Source organism: Metopolophium dirhodum, chromosome 1, assembly GCF_019925205.1.
Source record: "Metopolophium dirhodum isolate CAU chromosome 1, ASM1992520v1, whole genome shotgun sequence".
Taxonomy (NCBI): Eukaryota; Metazoa; Arthropoda; class Insecta; order Hemiptera; family Aphididae; genus Metopolophium; species Metopolophium dirhodum.
In genome coordinates, this window is record NC_083560.1 from 67309133 (window position 1) to 67328980 (window position 19848).

At 29.2% G+C, this 19848-nt stretch overlaps 1 protein-coding gene across 2 annotated transcripts in view; it reads left to right on the forward strand.

The window, feature by feature from the left end:
• LOC132937377 (myosin-VIIa) overlaps positions 1 to 19848 on the forward strand; it is a 153351-nt gene that overhangs the window by 72855 nt on the left and 60648 nt on the right. For both annotated transcript variants that reach the window (XM_061004195.1, XM_061004196.1), the window contains exon 3: positions 7131 to 7193. In XM_061004195.1, coding sequence (XP_060860178.1) covers positions 7131 to 7193 — 63 coding nt within the window. The remainder of the gene's footprint in view (positions 1 to 7130; positions 7194 to 19848) is intronic.

Sequence of the window (19848 nt, forward strand, 5' to 3'; positions counted from 1 at the left end):
GAGGTTTTATGACTTTTTTACTATTCTTTTATTACTCCCGAATTATGACGACGATAATAGTATAACAACTACTTTAAAAATACGAAATAATTCTTCGCATAAGCATATTATGGTTAATAGATCGATTTATTTTTAAATAAAATCAACAGCTAAAAAAATAAATATGTTTTGTATGTTTATTTTGTTTTCTATTTATCGGAGCATTGATGATTGTATATTTTGTATTCGTTGCAGGGCATCGAATTATTTATTTTTCTTTATATTTTATACAGTGTACCTACCATATTTTTCTACCATGAACATGAACATGGCTTTGCTCGACTGATTAGTGAAAAATGAATTTGCTATTTTTTTTAAATTTTTATAATATTTTGAGTATAAATCATACTATGCATAATATAACGCGTATTTGATTCTACAAAATCCGTTTGACCAGTGGCGTATTAATTATAAGCCAGGGTATTTGGGGGTGGGGGATAAATGCTCATGATGAGTTTCCTAAATGTCTAAATGGGCAACATTATTTTCTGTTAATATAAGATATAATCAAGATTACCTACCTTTAATTTAGGAAGATAGTTCAATAGAAGCTGTATATCTAATATTTGGATGAAAACGATTTAAGCATAATTTATTAATCATGGTATATCATAGATATAACATAGTTATACTTTTCAACTCTCGCCTGCTGTATATTATTGTTTTGTAATTTGCATAATAATTTTTATAATATGCACACTTAATAGGAAAGCTTAAATGGGTTATCAATGAATAATAATTACAACGATTCTTATTACAAAATTAAATCTAGAAGATTATATTATCGATAGTTCATCAAAAACATCGTTTTACCTAGTACATATTACGATATAGTTAAAGTGACAAGAAGGAAAATGTAAAATTGTCTTTGAATCTTATTGTGTAAAAGGGCGTAGGCATTATAGTTAGAGACCTAATATAGTTGCTGTTCACAGTAGGTATTCAGTAAAATGAATAAATTACATTTTCAAGTTAAACAGCGCTTTGAAAAAAAAAAATATTGTGAATAAAGTGTGACAAGGGATAATACATACAGCACTTGTTTAATTATTGCGGTCGGGACGGTCGGTACCTATACAATATCGTTTAATCTCCGATGTTTAAAAACGGCTAGCGAGGCATAAAAAAGCACCTTCGAACCTATTACCAACCTACAATGATATTACTATAACGATGCGTGTATGGAAGAACATAAAGACGGTTTCGTTAAACGTATAATATTAGGCCACATAATAATATTATTATGTAAACGTGAGTTTATTATTTTTGCGTTGAATCGACATATTCATTGAATAAAAAATATAATATATAATATATGTTAATAATTTAATGAAACCCGAATCGTATTAATTTGTTGACTTCTTTTTATTAACTATACAAATATTTTTAGTAAATATTTAATGTTTCACGATTATTTTTAAATATTAATTACGTAAGTATAGGTACGTCCCATTGGTCTTGAGGATAATAATGATTTCGCGGTCGAAAAAAATTACAATACAATCGGCCAGAACAATGATAGGTATAAGTATGATATTATAATATTCTCACGTTCTGCGTATGGTCACGCGTAGGTACCTACTACCTATGTATTAATTATTTTTTGAGACGAAAACCCTAAAGTTGGAACGATTTCTACCAACATTTTCGATATCTTAATAATATACACGTCTTGACGGAAATAATCGCCGCCCGTCGTGGGCCACGTCCATTTTTTTTATACAATGCTAGGTATTGCATGAATGACGGCGTTACAGATAGGAAGGTAATACAAATATTTTTACACACGCCATACGAACAAACTGTATAATCACGCAAGCCTTAATTATTAGCTATACTTAAATATTGGTTAGTTAATAAAAACCAAATTAACTTGATTAGTTTAGAAAGTTAAGTTATACGTCAATAATTTATTAAGAGTTGCCTATCAAATAATACATTGAAGTTTAATAATGTAGTGATCGTACGAAGAAAATGATGACTTAATTCAGTTCAAATTAAGTTGATTAATTTTATTTACCATCTGGGTGACCTGAGTCATACAGAAATATTACAATAATTGCATGTGTAACTTTAAAATATTTTGAAAAGTAACCAAACATTATTATGTTAAAAATGAATAACACGTTATTATTTATTATTTCAAACTATAGTTATGTAGTGGCTTAGGAAATTACAATTTAGTGTCAACAAAATATTAAATTAAGGAATATTTATTTATTTATTTGTATTTATTAATTAAAATAATTGTAAATATCTGCAAGATTGTATACAAAAAATTAATTAACTAATTATAATTTTGCAGTTATTGATAGTTATATAATATAGCTGTGATCTTGACTTAACGTTAATTTTAAATTTAACTTGAAAAGACTAATAAGATATTTCAATGAACACTTCATAACTTTATGGAAAACCTTACCTATACAATTTTATGAATGGACTATAATATTATATTTATTAAATTCATGTTATTTAGAAACTAAATCTTTTTATGGTTCTGTTCGAAAGATAGCATAATATATTATAACATTAAAACAAGTTCAGACGTTCTTGACTTTTATTTGAGTGAAAAGTTGACGTGTTACCATTATGTATATTGTATATAATAATAACAAATTGCGTATGTTGGAGAATTTATACTGGCACATGGGCTACATTAATTTAGTGATTTCCTAGGTAAACTATTCAAGAAAATTACATAGTTTTAAATATTTGTAATATTACATTAATTTTATACCATCATATATTATAAAGTTATATTTTAGATATTGAAAAATAATAAAGTAAACATTATAATAAAACAATAAAACTGATGGTTAATTTTTTCGAATATGACAAATTTAATACTTAAAACCGTTGCCTTCTATCTTGTCATTCCATAAATCGATTCTTAAGAAAATTTAAGTCTAAGCAAAACACCCAGACCTCTTATAATATTACATGACGTAGGTATTAATGTAATAAATATAAAATTCAATTAAAATCGACTTTTGAGACGTTTTGACTCAATTTTAGTTTTCAGCTCGTTAACGATGCACTTATTCTCGCCCCTGACATGAATCGCACAATTATAATACGAGAACACACTCGGGCACACATTTTGTGTCACGTAATTGTGTTATAATAATAATAATAATAAACAGCTACCTATATAATATATTATAATATACGCAATTACGGCACTCGCAAGTACGTTTACGCGCGCGCGTGCAGTATACTCTTGTCCCGATTATTATTTTTTTGTTTTATCGTTCGTCCCTCGTGCAATGTGTTTATATACACCGTGGAAGTGGTAGACTACTCGACCTAGTTCTTTTTTCTTTTCCAAGAGCATAAAAGCCATCCTGTCAACAAGTCGTCTCGTTTCACTGTAATATGTAGATATACATTATTAAACGGTACCGTAGCGTGGGCCGGTACATATACCTATGTATATACAGGAATTGGCGAATTTCGCTCGACGTGGTTTCCTCTAACGCCTTTGCGCCAATCGACGATGCGTGACTAGATGAATGGGTTGTTGAAGGGAGGGGGGCTAACTGATCGGGACGATGACTGCGCTGAAAAGTCGTCATCGGATCGTGACGAGGTTCACCCTTGTTGTCGTCCCAGTCGATAACTTTAGGAATTGGATATCGAAAATGTATATTAGGTACTTTACCCCACGGGATAGCCACAGGTAAGGTCACATGAGGACAAACACGCTATACACCCTATATATATATAAGTATTAAAGTATACCAGTAATTTAGGTACGTGTATTTCCATTAGCGTCGAAGCGAATACGTTTTATATATATATAGTTGCTGTTGTTGTTGTCCCGCCATCTTTGATGTGTGCGCGCGAGTATGTGATGTTTATGATATACCCACGTAATAATATATCAAAGGAGATTGATTTATAGACCAAGTTGTGAGTGGGGAGTGAAGGGGTGGAACACATAAGACCTTACCTTCAACAAATTTTATTGCACATATTCACAAAATGCTCACACAAGTCCACCACAAACCCTGAAGGTACACAACGTAGGTGGTACTAACCTTAAATTATTATTAATCAACAAACATCACCAAGTTATTGGAAAAAATTAACTTGATTCAGTTGTCAACGTTAAGAACTTTAACTTATAACTAACTGTGCACCTATGCAATAGTTTAAACTTAATATTATGGAGAAAATTATTAACTTAACTTAGAAACTGAATTCATTTTATTCTTATTGCATACTATCTATATAGTGGTTTAGGCAATTTGGTACACGCGTATTACTCATTTAGTGTCAACCAAATTATTTGGTTCGTTAGATTTTTTTTTTTTTAATAAGTATATATAGGAACATCGTGATTAAAGAAAATTAAATAAAAATTAGTTATAAATACAGTTGCGGATGCGTACAAAGTAAATTTTATTAAAGCTGAGTGTCCACTGCCCAAGTTAATACAATAAATACTTTAACGACTTAAATTACCTATGTAGTTAGTAAGAAAATCTATCTTGTTATTTAAAATATATATAACTTGTTAAAAGGTTACCTAATGGCTAATACCCGCTTTTGTTGATCACCAATAAACCTTTAAATCAATGCAACAAAGGACAATTTTGCTAGGATCGATGATACTATTCTTTCACCGCCCTAAGGATGGGACCCACAACATATATTATACTCTGTAAATCTTTGACCATCGCCATCATACTGCTATAGTATAATACGTAATATTGGCCAGAACTGTTGATCCCGAAAAACCACCTGTCACACTCTTATACAAATGTTTAGTTTGAGGCGTACGTTTATATAGGTGGGTACGTTATCGCTGGTTGAAAATGCTGGAAAATGTATCGATTGTTGCTGTTCTGGCTTTGTACGAAACATTACAATGATTGGCCTAATTTCTCATATAACTGTAACAAGTAGGTAGGGACGAGTGGGGTAATATTTACAATGTTTAAGTATTAAGTAGGTAGTTAAAATTTAGTTATTTTGTAGTTCCAAATGTTGAAAAATATATAAAATAAATAAATTATTGAAATACGGCGTAAAACTAATGCACGTAAACCGAGTACATAATATTATTTTACCATTGTCGTGATTATTATGTCGTGATTTCAGATGTATATATAAAAATATTTGGAAAAACGTCGGAAGTTCCTAAGGTCCATTATTTTTTTTTCTTCAATGTACGACGTTATGCCTAAATAACTAACCAGCAGTGGTATACAGTTATATAATCACCTGCAGTATGGTGAAAAATATTTTATCAAATACATTTCGATATTATATAATATAACAAATTTATGTTCCCGGGGAGACGACAAAAATACTAAAACTCGTTAGTTTTTTGTTCGTGTACAATAATATAATATAGGGTTCTCGCTTAGCGATTATGTAACAAAAATCCGGGCCGGCTGTGTAGGGTTGAACCATCCCCCTCCCCCTCGGCCGATTTGGGCTCCGATCTCGGGTCTATATTTACGCATTGTGATTTATATTATTATATTCTAACGTATTTATGCCTGTAATATATAAACGCGGTAAGCACAATATGTCGGCGCTGCAGCACTAAGGGGTGAACGGAACGCACACACATGCACGCGCGGTCACGGTCCCGTTGTTTCGATTTTTAAACGAACTTGATTTTCGCGAAAACAAAAGGCATTGACAGTGCGTGTGTAATATTATACGAATTGATTCAAATTGCCATCACCGTCACAGACCGTTACAGTAGGTATATTATTCCTCGTGTAGTAGGTACCTACATCATGTGTAAAAAATACAACACGAAAATAAATGCCAACAAAACAAAAACAATGGCGATTGCAATGACAATATAAGAAGGATATACAAGCAAACTCATCGGTGAATGGCTGTATCATATAGATTCATAAAACAGGTTAACCATTGCTGCTGCTGCTGCTGCTGCTTGGAACAAACAATTACATATATACGACGTGAGATGCAAAGGGAATTAGGCGAAGAATTGGAATGGCGAATATATTATTTATAAAAGAACTCGTATAAGGATGTCGGAACTGGCGCGTTTTTGGTACAAAAACTTGTCCCGAGGGAAAAACTTGCACGCAACTAGTAAATTAATCAGATTTCGATAGTTGTTTTTTTCTGAAAAATGGACATATTGTGATTTGTGGTGGATTGGACCTATATTATTCCCATCATAAATAATGAAATTTAATCTCACTTGTGAGGTTCCATGACACTTTGAGTAGTAGCATAATTTATTTAATAGCAAGGTGACAAACACATTTTTTTTTTGACATTTAATTTGACAATAACATTATTGATAACATAGTGATCCTCTCCGAGTTCTGTGTTCCTGTTATATTTATGATTTAACAGATAAAACAGGAGGAATAATATTGTTGACATTGGTAGTGAATTAACATTTTAAAATAAACATAAAATTAACATAAATTAAAAATAAATGTTTATTTTAAACATAAAACAAACATTTTAAAGCATGAGAAAGTTTAAAACTATATCTAAGCCCATAGCTATTTACTTAGGCGCAAAAGGGAAAATGGTCACAAAAAACTACATTTTACTGTGGCTATATAAATCGTGTAATAAGTCTAACCATGGTTTTTTTCATACAAATGTTATGGGTCATTCATTATATTTTAATGTAGGTATGCATTTTCTCAATAGAAATGATTTTTCTCGTAACATTTTACAGATCTCTCTCCCCCCCCCCCCCCCCCCCCCCCAAGTAAGAGAGTTTCCACACTGGTGGGCTTTCTTTCTCACGTAATTAATTCATGTTGTTAAATCTTAGTTTTAGTTAACAAATGAACTTATTGTACATAAATTGCAGATTTTAAATATATCTTTGTAAAAATAAAAAATAAAAATTGTATAGGCTATAGTATTATATAAATATACGGCATTATATTACATTTAGAAAATAAACAGTCTTAATCATATAGTAATTATAATTTTTTTTTAAATTAAACAATAATACATGACATTAAAATCACACCATTAACGCTCAATTACAGCTATAAAATGTGTGATATTATAATATTATTGTACCTATTTCACGTGAAAATGTTTTCCTTAACGTTGTTTTATAACAGACTTACACAGGAACGATATTGGTTGCAGTGAACCCGTACAAGGAGTTGGGCATTTACTCAAATGTAAGTAAATTATTCCATTTTTTATATACATTATGATAAGTTATGTGATCGGAAAGTCTTTATTAAAGCATAATTTTTAATTTTTAAGTATTATGTGACAGTTGTTTAAATGTACGTACCTATATGACGTATTGTTTTGATACAATTATATTATGGTAAATAAAATGTAAAAAATCAAATTGAAGATCAATCATTTATAGACTGATTAAATATTTATTTAAAATTTAAATCTAAAAAAATTTGCTTTTACATGTGCCTAAATATTGTATACAAAAATGGTTTTACTCAATGTTTGATATTGCTTAGCATTAGTGCATTATTAACATTTATTTTATAGACTATTATTATTATTAATTGCAATATTATACTGTATACGGTAAAACGCTTGTAAACATTGCAAACACTATATGGCATGCAAGGCAGTTCCAGCAAGAATGACGTCATGAAAAAACATTAAATAGATATGGGTTGAATTTAATATGGTATTAATTAAAAACCAACATTTCTCGGGGAGTCCTACAAATATCAAACGAATCTCAAATAACTTTCATACCTAATGGCTGTAAATGTTGAAAACTATTTTTGGCTAGTAGGTATAATTATAAGTATCTACATATCGGACTTGACCACATTATTATTTATATGTTTATACTTTAGGATGAAGTGCATGTGGAAATTTAGATATTAAAATATCTAAATTTCGTACTGCACGTTTGTATTCTTTTTACGAGACTGAATAATACATGCCCAACCCCACAAATTGTAGACGATAAAAAAGAAACCACAAACCTATATCAGTCTTAAGTTGTTTTTTTAAAAATATTATTACCACAATAAGATCATTGCAGGGCTATATTATATAATATGTATAATAATAAATTAGCTATAGGCAACAGATTTACTAGCATTTGCATATTTGTTATAAGTTGATTAAATAATCTAGCAGAGTAAGCACAAAAATAGTTCCATTATATAAGGAAATTGTAAGAATTCAATATTTTATTTTGCATATTTTGCAATTTTTTTAGATTTGTATGCAATTTTAAACATTTTAAGATATTTTTATATTTTTATTTGTCTTTTAATCAAAATTTGATATGTTTTATGAATAAACAGTTTAATAAATTATGGAACAAATTTTTTAATTTATTGTCAATCGGCAATCGCATATTAATAATTTGATTCAATGTTTTCAACGAAATATAAATAATTAAATTGCTGTGTTGATAGGTCATAAATAGTTGGGTGATTTTTTTTATAGCATTTTAAGATTCCAACGAATATCCAAACTATAAATATTTTAAAATGTATATAATATAATAAATTATCTAATTCTAAAAAGTAAAATAACTATCAACATTTTTTTTTAAATTTATTTAACAGACTATAATAGCTTTTCAGTACTTATAACTGTTATCATTCGAATCCGTCAACATTGAACAACTTTATTAATTATGAATTATTATGTAAGCGAAGAGATTATATAACTTTAAAAGCAATATAATAGGTAGGTATACAATTTATATTATTATTATCATAAAAATAAATAATTACATTGTTACAAAATAATTTAAAACAAAACCAAAAACTTTATAACCAATAATATTAATTTGGTACAATGAAGTACTTATACTGAATTGTATAGTAGGTAGCTACAACTGTAATACCTACTTTTACTATAACTATACACTTTTTAATTTCGTACACACCCAATTTCGGTCCCTGGGTAGATTTATAATTCAGTTTTAGCTCGATTACGGGGACCAGATGTAGGGATAACAACTTTTTTTCCACAAAATTATGTTCTGTTTTGCAGAAAAGATCCCATGAACCTCAATTATTTGTTCTCATCTATAGCTTAGCTTCGGATTCTATACAGCAAATCGTAATTATTATGTTTTAAAATGTCTGTATGCAACTTCTCGAAACAAATACTATGTTATATTATAACAAAATGTAGCTAATACTTAAAAAAAAAAAGAAAACAGTATCCCACTATAAGAATAATTCTACATTTTATAAATATAGGTCAGCAAAAAACGCCAATAGAAGTTACAAATAAAACCGCTGTTGCAGCTGTGTAGCAGAGTTAAGGTGCACACGGAGATGTATTTAGAGTTTTGACTCCCTTATAAGTAAATCTCAGATGTCACTTCTTTTATCCACCCTTGAAAAAATAAACTGCTGATAATTGTTTGAATGTATAAAAAGTTGTATCATCAAAGTCCAAAACAATAAACAATTAATAATCTACATCTACAATAAGCCATAAGCCACAACAAAACTAAAAAAACGATTTATGAATAATATTAAAACAATTTACTCAGTTAGATTGGATTAGCTTTTTTTCAATTTTTCACAAATGGTTAAAACTTTAAATGAATGAATAGGTAGTAAATAATGATGTCTTATAAGGCTCATAAACTTAAATTGATAATTTTGATTTACGTGCGATACTCCCGCTCCAGTGGTAATCTGCTGCTGTATGAAGCATATCACAAATTATATAAAATAATTGTATATTATCTGTGCACATATATTATATATTTATATATAAATAATATTTTATCAAGCATGAAATTATTTTTATAAATAAAATAATCTCGATTTTACATACGATTGCGCGTAATATGATAAAAACATATTTATATCTCTTGATTGACGAATGACGATGGATGATGGTGTTCGGTTGTGTATAGTAATGATGCCACCCCTAAATCCCGAAAAAATTTACCACCCGGGGCGATGGTACCCCCTCACCATTCCCCAAGTACACATAAAATACATTATAATAATCTCTACACGAATCACGCCATATTATACCATCGTATTATTATAAATTTTATTCTACAGGGGGCGTCGACTAACGAAAGTTTATATATTGGTACCTTCCCCTATGTATACAGGGTGATTCACTAACAATGCTCACCCCATTTTTATTATGTTATAATTCATTTATTCAGATTATTGGAATTCTTAAGTTTACATTAAGACATAATTTTCAAATGAATAGAGTTTTTTCTACTTAAAAAGTATCCTGTGGCGATAAATACTTCTATTTTTTTTAAATAAAAACCACCCTTTTTTACAGTAAATTGTTATTTATATTTTTTTTTCGAAAACTTTTAGGCATCAATATAATATCGACATTTAAAAGAGTAATTTCTGAATTATTAAATTTTATGCTCACCAAAGACAAAAGTCCGTAATAATGATTTTACCTAAAATATAATATATAATATGTAATATTTAGTCTAGTTCATATTATTATTATTGATCATTTTTACATATTAGAAAATTGTAATAAATTTATATTAATTACCATAATTTTAAAACTTTTATAATCTCCATATATTTTAAACTTATTATTATTGACTATTATCATTAATACTTAAAGTCTTATAATAAAATAGAAATTACTCGTTCAAATTACGATTTAGGTACATCAACATTTTCGAAAAATAATTTCCTTAACAATTTACAATAAAAAGAGGTGGTTCTCATTCGAATAAAAATAAAATTTTATTGAACACTTCTTAAATTGCATAAAAAAATATGGAGATCTTAAAATACAATCCTTAAATAAGTATACTTAAAATTTCCAAAAATTGGAATTTAAAAAAAATGTATTAATAATGGAAAAATTAAGAGTGAGGGTGTTTGGTCAATCACTCTGTATCATATACCATAAGCGGCATAAGCGATAATCCGACCGAGATTTCAGAATGATCTCTTATATATATATATACCCTTTTGCGACCCCGCTGTAAGTATATTACGACTATACGAGATAGGGAACGTGTTCGGAGGGACATTTTGCAAATCGAACATAAAATATTCATACGAAGCTGTATGGTGTGCGAGAGGTAGATATTAATGTCGTTATTATAATAAATAATAATATACTTATATAGGAGGTACCTACATTGGTGTGCGATAATGACGTGCCACGAGTTCCAGATGAGAATGTGTTGCGCCGAACGACTTTTATGTAGTGTATTTTAGTCGTAGCAGTGCGGCGCGCAAAGGCATTTGGCGGATAATATAAATATAACATAGTGTGGTCGTAATCAGTGGCGTGATGGGAACATTCTTAACCCTGGTGCAAAGGATTTGAATTTATAGTCACACATCACTTCTATGTCAAAAGAAGTTATTTTTTTCATATATTGTTCTGTTAGATTGAACCCGGGCTCCCCCCATAATTTAGAATGCTATTTACGCGACGAATAGGTATTCCCAAACTTCTTAATATCTTCAAATACATATTATGTATAAATATACATTTTATTCAATTTGCCATTTTTATTATAATGTGTGCTAAAATAATAGCACTACGGTGTCTATACATCAAGCACTCTCGTAATAATATTATTATGTCAAGTGCTTATGACATAGGTCCAGAGCCGTATTAAGAAATTATGCAACCCCGAGCACTCATACATTTCCGCCCCTCTTTATGGCTTGCACAGGGGGGGGGGGGAGAGGATTAAAAATAATCCGAGTTAAGAACGAAGTTGCAACAAAAATTTGCAGAAATCAATATTTTGGAAGTTATATCCATCCAAAGTTGGTGATTTTATGTTTTTACTTTTTACACATGCACACAAATGTTGGTACCGAGCACCAGTGATTTAACGAATTTTGATTTTTATTTTTTTTAAGATCCTACGTATAATAATATAGTATATACTAATAAATTATAACAAATAGACAGTAATCACTCGCCACGCTAACCCTGGTTCCTGATCCGATATTTTTTAAAATATAAAATTTGTAGGTTCTATGTATTTTAAACAGTACCAAAAAAAGGTTCAAAAATTAAAAATCAAAAAAATCATAAACAAAAGCTATAATTTTTGCCACCCCAAAAATTTGCCGCTGCTTGGGGCATTTGCCATTTTCACCCTCCCCTAAATGCACCACTGTACGTACCTGTTTAATATATTTATTATTATAACTTAATATAATTTAGAAAAGGTACCCGCAACCCCTCTTTGATTATTAAGGGGATTGAAAGAAATGATTTTTATTTGTATCTATAACACACGGGAAATTTAGATATTAATATGTTCTATTATTTCCAACGTACTGATTGATCTAGTAAAATAAGTGATAATAATTCTGAAAACAGTTTTGAGAAACAGCCCTCTTGAGATATCATATTTTTATATTTCTCCAGTACTTGAAGTACCTATGACAGTTTTTTTTACTTTCTTAATATATATTTTTTTATTTATTTTTTTTAGAATTTTGGGAAATAAAATAAACAATGTGGGAAAATCTATCTTAAGTACACTTGACGAAAAATTCAAATATGTTTTCAAAACTTCACTAGGTAGATCAATCGATATGTTGGAAATAGAACAAATCTAAATAAATTGCTATGTGGCGCAGGTTTCAAAGACAAAAATTCCCTTAAGGCTGAGACAAATGTCTCCAGAAAATGTTGTTAACCACGACTCTGGTCTTATTTGTATCTTATTGGTCAGTGGTGGAAAATATATGGACAATCGAATTGGCTCCCAATAATAATAAAATTCAAAATTGACCGTTGAATTGGCCTCGGGGGCTTGTTTTGGGAACCGTAAAATGATATAGTTTAACAATAAGAGTTGTAAAAAAAATACCATTCAATTGCCAAAAAATTGGTTTTAAAAGAATAACAATGTTTCTAATATAAAAGCTCTACTATAACACAACTACACTGAAAAAAATTTGAAACAAATAATAATTTTTAGAAAACCCAACTCAGAATATTACGATTGATATAATTTTATGGTTTCTAAAAATATAAGTTAACTATATATACTATGAGTCGTGAAGTATAGGTATGTTGATTTCATTTTTATTATTATTATTTATTTAGTTATATTCACATTTTACTTTATTCGATTTATAATATTGGCAAACTAAAACTGATATCGCGTTTAGTTTTTCCTAAATATGTATTGATATAATAATAATATATTAAGAACAAGATACCTGAATTAAAGTATTGGTACGTATAAGTATATAATTAAAATTTCTAATACAAACCTAAAGTTAATAAATTTTAACCATTACGATATGCCTAAAACTTAATTTTTATAATACTAAATCGTTTTTAATACTACTTGTTAGGTACCTAATAACAAGTGTAGTTTTAAAATAAATTTATATTGGGAGCTGATGAGTTACTGAAAGTTTATAAGCCAATTCAATGATACTTTTTAAGGGTAAAATAACGACTATACCTTTATTTGTGAGCCAATTCAATTGTTTCGAACAATATTGTGGATCGGTATCCGCGGCTGTCGTTGTTGATAAATTGCATATTTTGTATTTAAGGGTATTGGAACCAGCTAATTATCAAGGGGTGAAAATTAAAATCAAATCAAACCATTTTAACGATTATGTCAAATTTTTATGCCATTTTTATTTTTATTTCGATTTGAAATATTATACTTTAATCAAATCATACTGACACTGTGGACTCAAATATTTTAATTACTTAACTTTAAATAATGCCAGAAAAATACTTTTAAAAGTACTAAAAAATGAGTTATATATTATGTACGTTTTACTTACTGAAAATGTATTATTATCCGAGTTTTTAAAAGCTGAGTTCAATACGACCGGCAAGTCTTCATTTTTCAAATAAGAAAAATTATCGATATCTTACTGTTTCACGAGGCGTGAGAGTTTTTCCTGCGAGTCAAGTTTTTGTATTAAACCATGTCGGCTCCGACAATCTGAACATGGTATCGTGCTGTTTGAAACTATACGTGTTATCTTACGCGTTTGTTTTTGTTGTTTGTGTTTGAGATTCAAAATACCAAAAGGCAAAAGTATTATTTTTATTATTATATAATGGCTGTTGAACCCGAGGCCGCGATGCCTTGCAGGGTACAGTTTTGCAGTGATAACTGAAAACACAAATACATATTATTATATAGTTGTGTACTGTGTATTAATAACGTAAACAACGTCGATCATAAACTCGTATACCTAATATAATTGTTAATCTCGATCCTATGTAATTAAATAACATAGATTTACGAGGTATTTACTCGAGTTTAGCAAATACGTACTTCGACAACGATATCACGTAGGTGCCTAATCCGATGTCACATATATTCAGTGCAAAATCATTTATTGTGGATATGATTGCGGAATTTAAATAATTATTTCGTAGATCTTGGGGTTCGTTATTTAGTTAGAACATTATGATCAACAAGTACTGAATTCGAAAATAACATTAAAACAATTCGTACGTGATCAGATATTGCTCTAAAGTCATCGTATTTAGTCTTTATCGCTTTCCTAACAAACTGTGTTCATGTTTTCGAATTTGTTTTAATAGTTGCAATGATAGTATGACAATCGTTTGCGTATAGGTAGGATCCTACCTACATTTTCAAAATGTATCATAATTCAACATTTCAAATTGTACCTCTAAATAAAGTTTAAACTGAAAGACGTCTAGCACACAGATACGAAAAAATTTAAACTATTTCCATAGGTACCTACATAATTAAATATTTCTCCGAGATACCAAGTACCGACAATTTATACGTTTAGTTTCAAGTTTGTATGGGCAGCGTCGTGAACGAATGAAACAGAAACACGAGACACACTTAAGCAGTCGGTCGTGAGCAGAGCATGAAAAGGTTGTACGTGTCGGGTTTGAAACTGTTCACAAACAGCAATTTAAAGTTTGAAAATTCATAATTTAGTAGATACCTATATTTCTTTGGTTTATCACAAAATTATATAGATACAAAAAGTTATCAACTGCCTATATAATAATTTTATGGAGTTCTGATGAAACTCATGGAAACTAATAATTACAGTGAAACTTCCATACAACGAACTCAGTTAATAAAAATTTTTTGTTTAAAGAAATATTTTTGAAAACCCAAATCAAATTATAAAGAAATTTCTTCAATTCTATTTAATTATTTTTTTGTTTTGCGCTGAGACTTTGTAAAATGGATGTTCACTGTATTGATAAGCAAATAAAAATAAAATACTAAACAGTTTTTAATTTTTTATTTGAAAAAGTTCTATGAACTTTGTATACAATCTTTTCAAAATTAATAAATTGATATCGAATCTTTTTAAAGTGAACGAATACAGTTATAGAACTTTTTTCAACTATATCCATAAATCATTACACAATAATTACGTATTTACACAGGGATGTCAAAAATGATAAATGAAAGATCTCTTATTATGATAAAGTATAAAACTCACTATATTGAACTTTATCATTATTTGGCAGCGTAGTGTCGAAAGTATATTATCGGGAAGAGGGATTGTCTTTCCCCTCCATCGGAAATTTTTTTCTGAAATACCTTTATTTGCTCAGTAAAGATCATTACATTTCTAAATTTAACCCAATCGCCTTAAAAAAATGTAGGGCCAAGTACGATTTAAGGCGTACACTTACATTTTAAAATTGTGAAGATTTCGGATACTAACGATGACGGATTCAAATGATGTTTTTCTAATTTTGATAATTATAATAAATATTCTTTTATAAGATAACGCATATACGAATAAATTAATGCTGACCATTTAATCACTATTAAATATTATTAGTATTAGACAATCAACAAAAAATTGACAAGTGAATTCTAAGGGGAAAAATCTTAAGATTAAAGCTGAATATAATAACATAATATTTATTTAGAAAATGATTTAAACTGATAGTTATAGCGACAAACTATGATTTAAAAATATTGTTTTAAAAACGCATAGTATCTCGATTCCACCAATTCCATATAGTAAATATTACGCATTCATACTCAACGTCTGTTTTAAACGAGTGACGTTTACGTGAATCCGAGAGAACTTTTAGCGACCTATAGCAGATAGTATTTCAAAATACACGTGACTTGCGACCCATTATAATATAGGCACGTTATATAGTGACGTGAAAACCATTCTAACCTCGCAACAACGCCGACACCTCGTGAATTAGACCGAAACGACGATTAATCGCCAGATAAGTACCCACCTAATATATGTATATTAACTGTCTGTATACATTCAATACACACCTGCAAATGTGTAAACCGCACACAAAGGCTGCCGGATTGAAACGCACTACGACCATGTAGATGTCGCCAAATACTAACATTTATTCACCATTTCACACACTCAAAAGTCAAAACATTATATTTTTGAACACGCTGCAGTTCGTTGAATTTCTCACCCCGAAAACTACACTTTGCTGATTGCTTAAAATTGTACTCTTCCCGTTTTTACCAACGTTTTTAGAATCAACATATTTTTAAGAATCTCATTATTGGCGCTTACTTACATTTTTCTGTTTCTATTAACTACTTAGCCCAATAAATGCATGCTTTATATTATCCCGCAAAGAGTACCGCTAAAAGCCAAAAGGCAAATAATTATGACAATATTTTATAAGTACCTACGTAAAAAGGACTTTAATTCAGTATAACACAACATTTATTAATTTTTTTTTCAACCAACCATTATGTTTATAATAATATGATAGTTTATTATTATATATTTTTGTTTTATACAGAATTTTTTTTTTTCAAGAACAATAAATGTCATTTTTTTGTGTTGCTCTCTACAGCTTGCTGCAGATTAATGTTAAATACCCTTACCAAGCTAAAATATATAAATACCCAGGTATAATTTTTATTACAAAAACGATGTTAAATAGAATAAAATGTTGTTTCCGAGTGAAAAGTGTACTTATATACAGTGTATCTATATACCACAAACGTTTTAAGCGGGAACACACTGGATTAAACATTCAATAATATTATTGAAGCTGTAGTTGTCGGACATACGTTTACCTACCGTATCAAATTATCACAGTTTAATTATTTTGTACAAAATATCGAATAAGTTTATACATTTTTGTGTACCAGATCATTTGTGTAATAATAATAGGGATACCATACCTCTGTTGCGTGATGTGTGTATCCACTCGATGATATACTGATGCGTAGGTGGTACTCGACTACTCGTTACATATACAAACTTTTAGCCGTAATAGGTACCTAATGTAATATAATAATAATAATTTTTTTTTTTAATTTGAGTAATTCCTACAGTTTTGTTTAGGTTTTTATTCAGTGAAGAAACGTTTCCGGTTTTGTTTCACTTTTCAATGTTTTTAAATTCTATTGTTGTTATGAATATAATATAATATTCCAAATATAGGTACAAATTTCAAAATAATGACAGCTATAACAAGATTCTTTAGGATGACGTAAAACATTCGAGAATAATAATTAAAAGGTATTTATCATTGGTATACATTTTATCAATGTTTGAGCTAACACTTTTTTTCGCGAATAGAAAAACATTAATTTTGTTTTTCTGAATTATTTTCAATATCCCTGTAGTATAGGTAGTAGATTTATATAGCCATATAGGTGTTTATATTCAGTATAAATTAGGTAATTCACCTATTATAATAGTAGGCAAGTATAATATTGTGCCCTATAGTGCGATCTGTTATTGAATGCATCATTCTGTATATTATGAGATCCACAGTGTACAGTGTATATTCTTATATTTTGCTTGGTCCATTTTTAAAAATAGATCAATTACGTCATATAGCATATGATTATTGTCTTGTTCTGTTATCTCTGAAATTGTCCACGCTATAGTTCATAGAAGTGTTTAATCCAACGTGGGTTTTATAAGCAAGTTAAAATCTGCAGGTAACACCAACTTTCCGTCTCTCCTTGACCGAGGAGAATAAAACTATTCATTTTAAGGTGCCTTATTTCTTTTCTCTCCGCATAACCAGTATAATGCACTACTAATTATTATGCCACTAATCCGCAGCCCCTAGTAAGGACTTCACGGATTACAAACGTAGAACGATCTTTCTGCTATTTGTAATATTGTTCCTTCTTAATTATTTTATAACTTTCATTTTTTTTTATTTCGTATTCTTTCTAAAGTTAATTTAAAATACTTTTGTTGTTTTATAATTGGAGTTTTTTCCATTGGTCCGTCCGCCTGTATTTTAACAAATAAATAAAAATATTTATATAGTATGTACAAGTACAACTTTTTTCTCATGAATGCAATGGCCATATTGGTACTTGATGGTGGGTTTCAGTATATTTGGTTCTTTGGTACGTACAGCACAAATAAAAAAGATAATAATAAAAAAATAAGTGGTTTCATAAATATAAAAAAATATTGTATTTTATTCGAGTTTATTCTCGAAATATTCATTATTATGGTCGTCTACTAGTGATCGTTTTCACACAACTATCACAATATCAAAAAATTATACATTTAACTATTTTATATTCAAGATTCATAAATTTTTACGGTTTTATAAATGCACTCAATTACACGGTTGTATAGATTTTTATTTTCGCTATTTTCTCTTATAATTTCAAACATCGATAAAACAAATATTGTAAGTGAATTTCGAACGAATTAGATTACAATATGTATGCAGTACCAATACAATTGGAACTTTTTTATTTAGTTCCCATTGTTCGTTTGGATTAAAACTTTTATAATACGATAGACATCGAGATACGATATATAAGCTTAAAACAAAAACAAAAATGACGTGAAAAGATGTAATGAAATCGATCGAGTCTGCAAAAAAGCGGAAAATACATTCCGTAATGGAACGAGCGATCCCTCTACGTTTTTGTGACCCTCTCCCGTCGTTCGATTCGACAGAATATATTATTGTCCTTTGACGAGTCGCTTACTAGAGAATTAGTTTTATAGCTTCAGATGGGACGTTTCTGTAGTGTATATCAGTTTATTATATCTATCTAAAAAAAAAGTATGCAATAATCGAAACCACGTAGTACAATATAGGTATCTATTGTTATGAAAATTATCGCGTAGTCTAAAATAGAGCATTATGCCAATATTTCAAATTTATCATAAGATTTCATCGATCCTGCTATCCTTTTTTACTATAGAAAAATATACATCGATTCTGAAAATTCGCAGTTGTAAGTTTAGATGACTATCAAGCTTGAGCTAATGTTTTTCAAAAAAAAAAAAAATGTCAACTGGATTGATTAGGAAAGTAGGAGGGAATACATAAACTTCCTGTAAATAAATGTTACAAATCGTAATTTCATCAATCGTTTATAAATGTACACTATTGACGCTATATTATTAATATAATATACAGTTTTTACTTATTTTTTATATTATATATAGGTACATACAATTTGTTCAAATCAACTCGGCAAAAGAAAACTGAGTGATTCGACAGAAAGTCTTTAAAAAATGTAAATAGGGGAATGCTACGAAGTATATATATATATATATACGTTATAATACTGTTCTATAATATTATATTTATTTTATTTATTTCGTATGGCGAAATATTGAGTAAGTACTTATTTTACCTACGCTATATATTTTGAACTACATACGATTTTGGAGTAATAATTGTGTAGTATTGTAAACTATTGTGATTAGGCTATGCATATAATATACATCATAATGTATAATTATCATAGATAGTGTTAAATAACTAAGTCAAATGAATTAATAAGGCTGAGGAGTAACCAAGATGGCTACGGGTGAAAATTTGTTGCTGGTAGAATAAGTTGTTTTAAAACTACCTGTAAAGGCGGAATCGATGTTATATATATATATTGGTGGTATATCGACGGGTTTCACT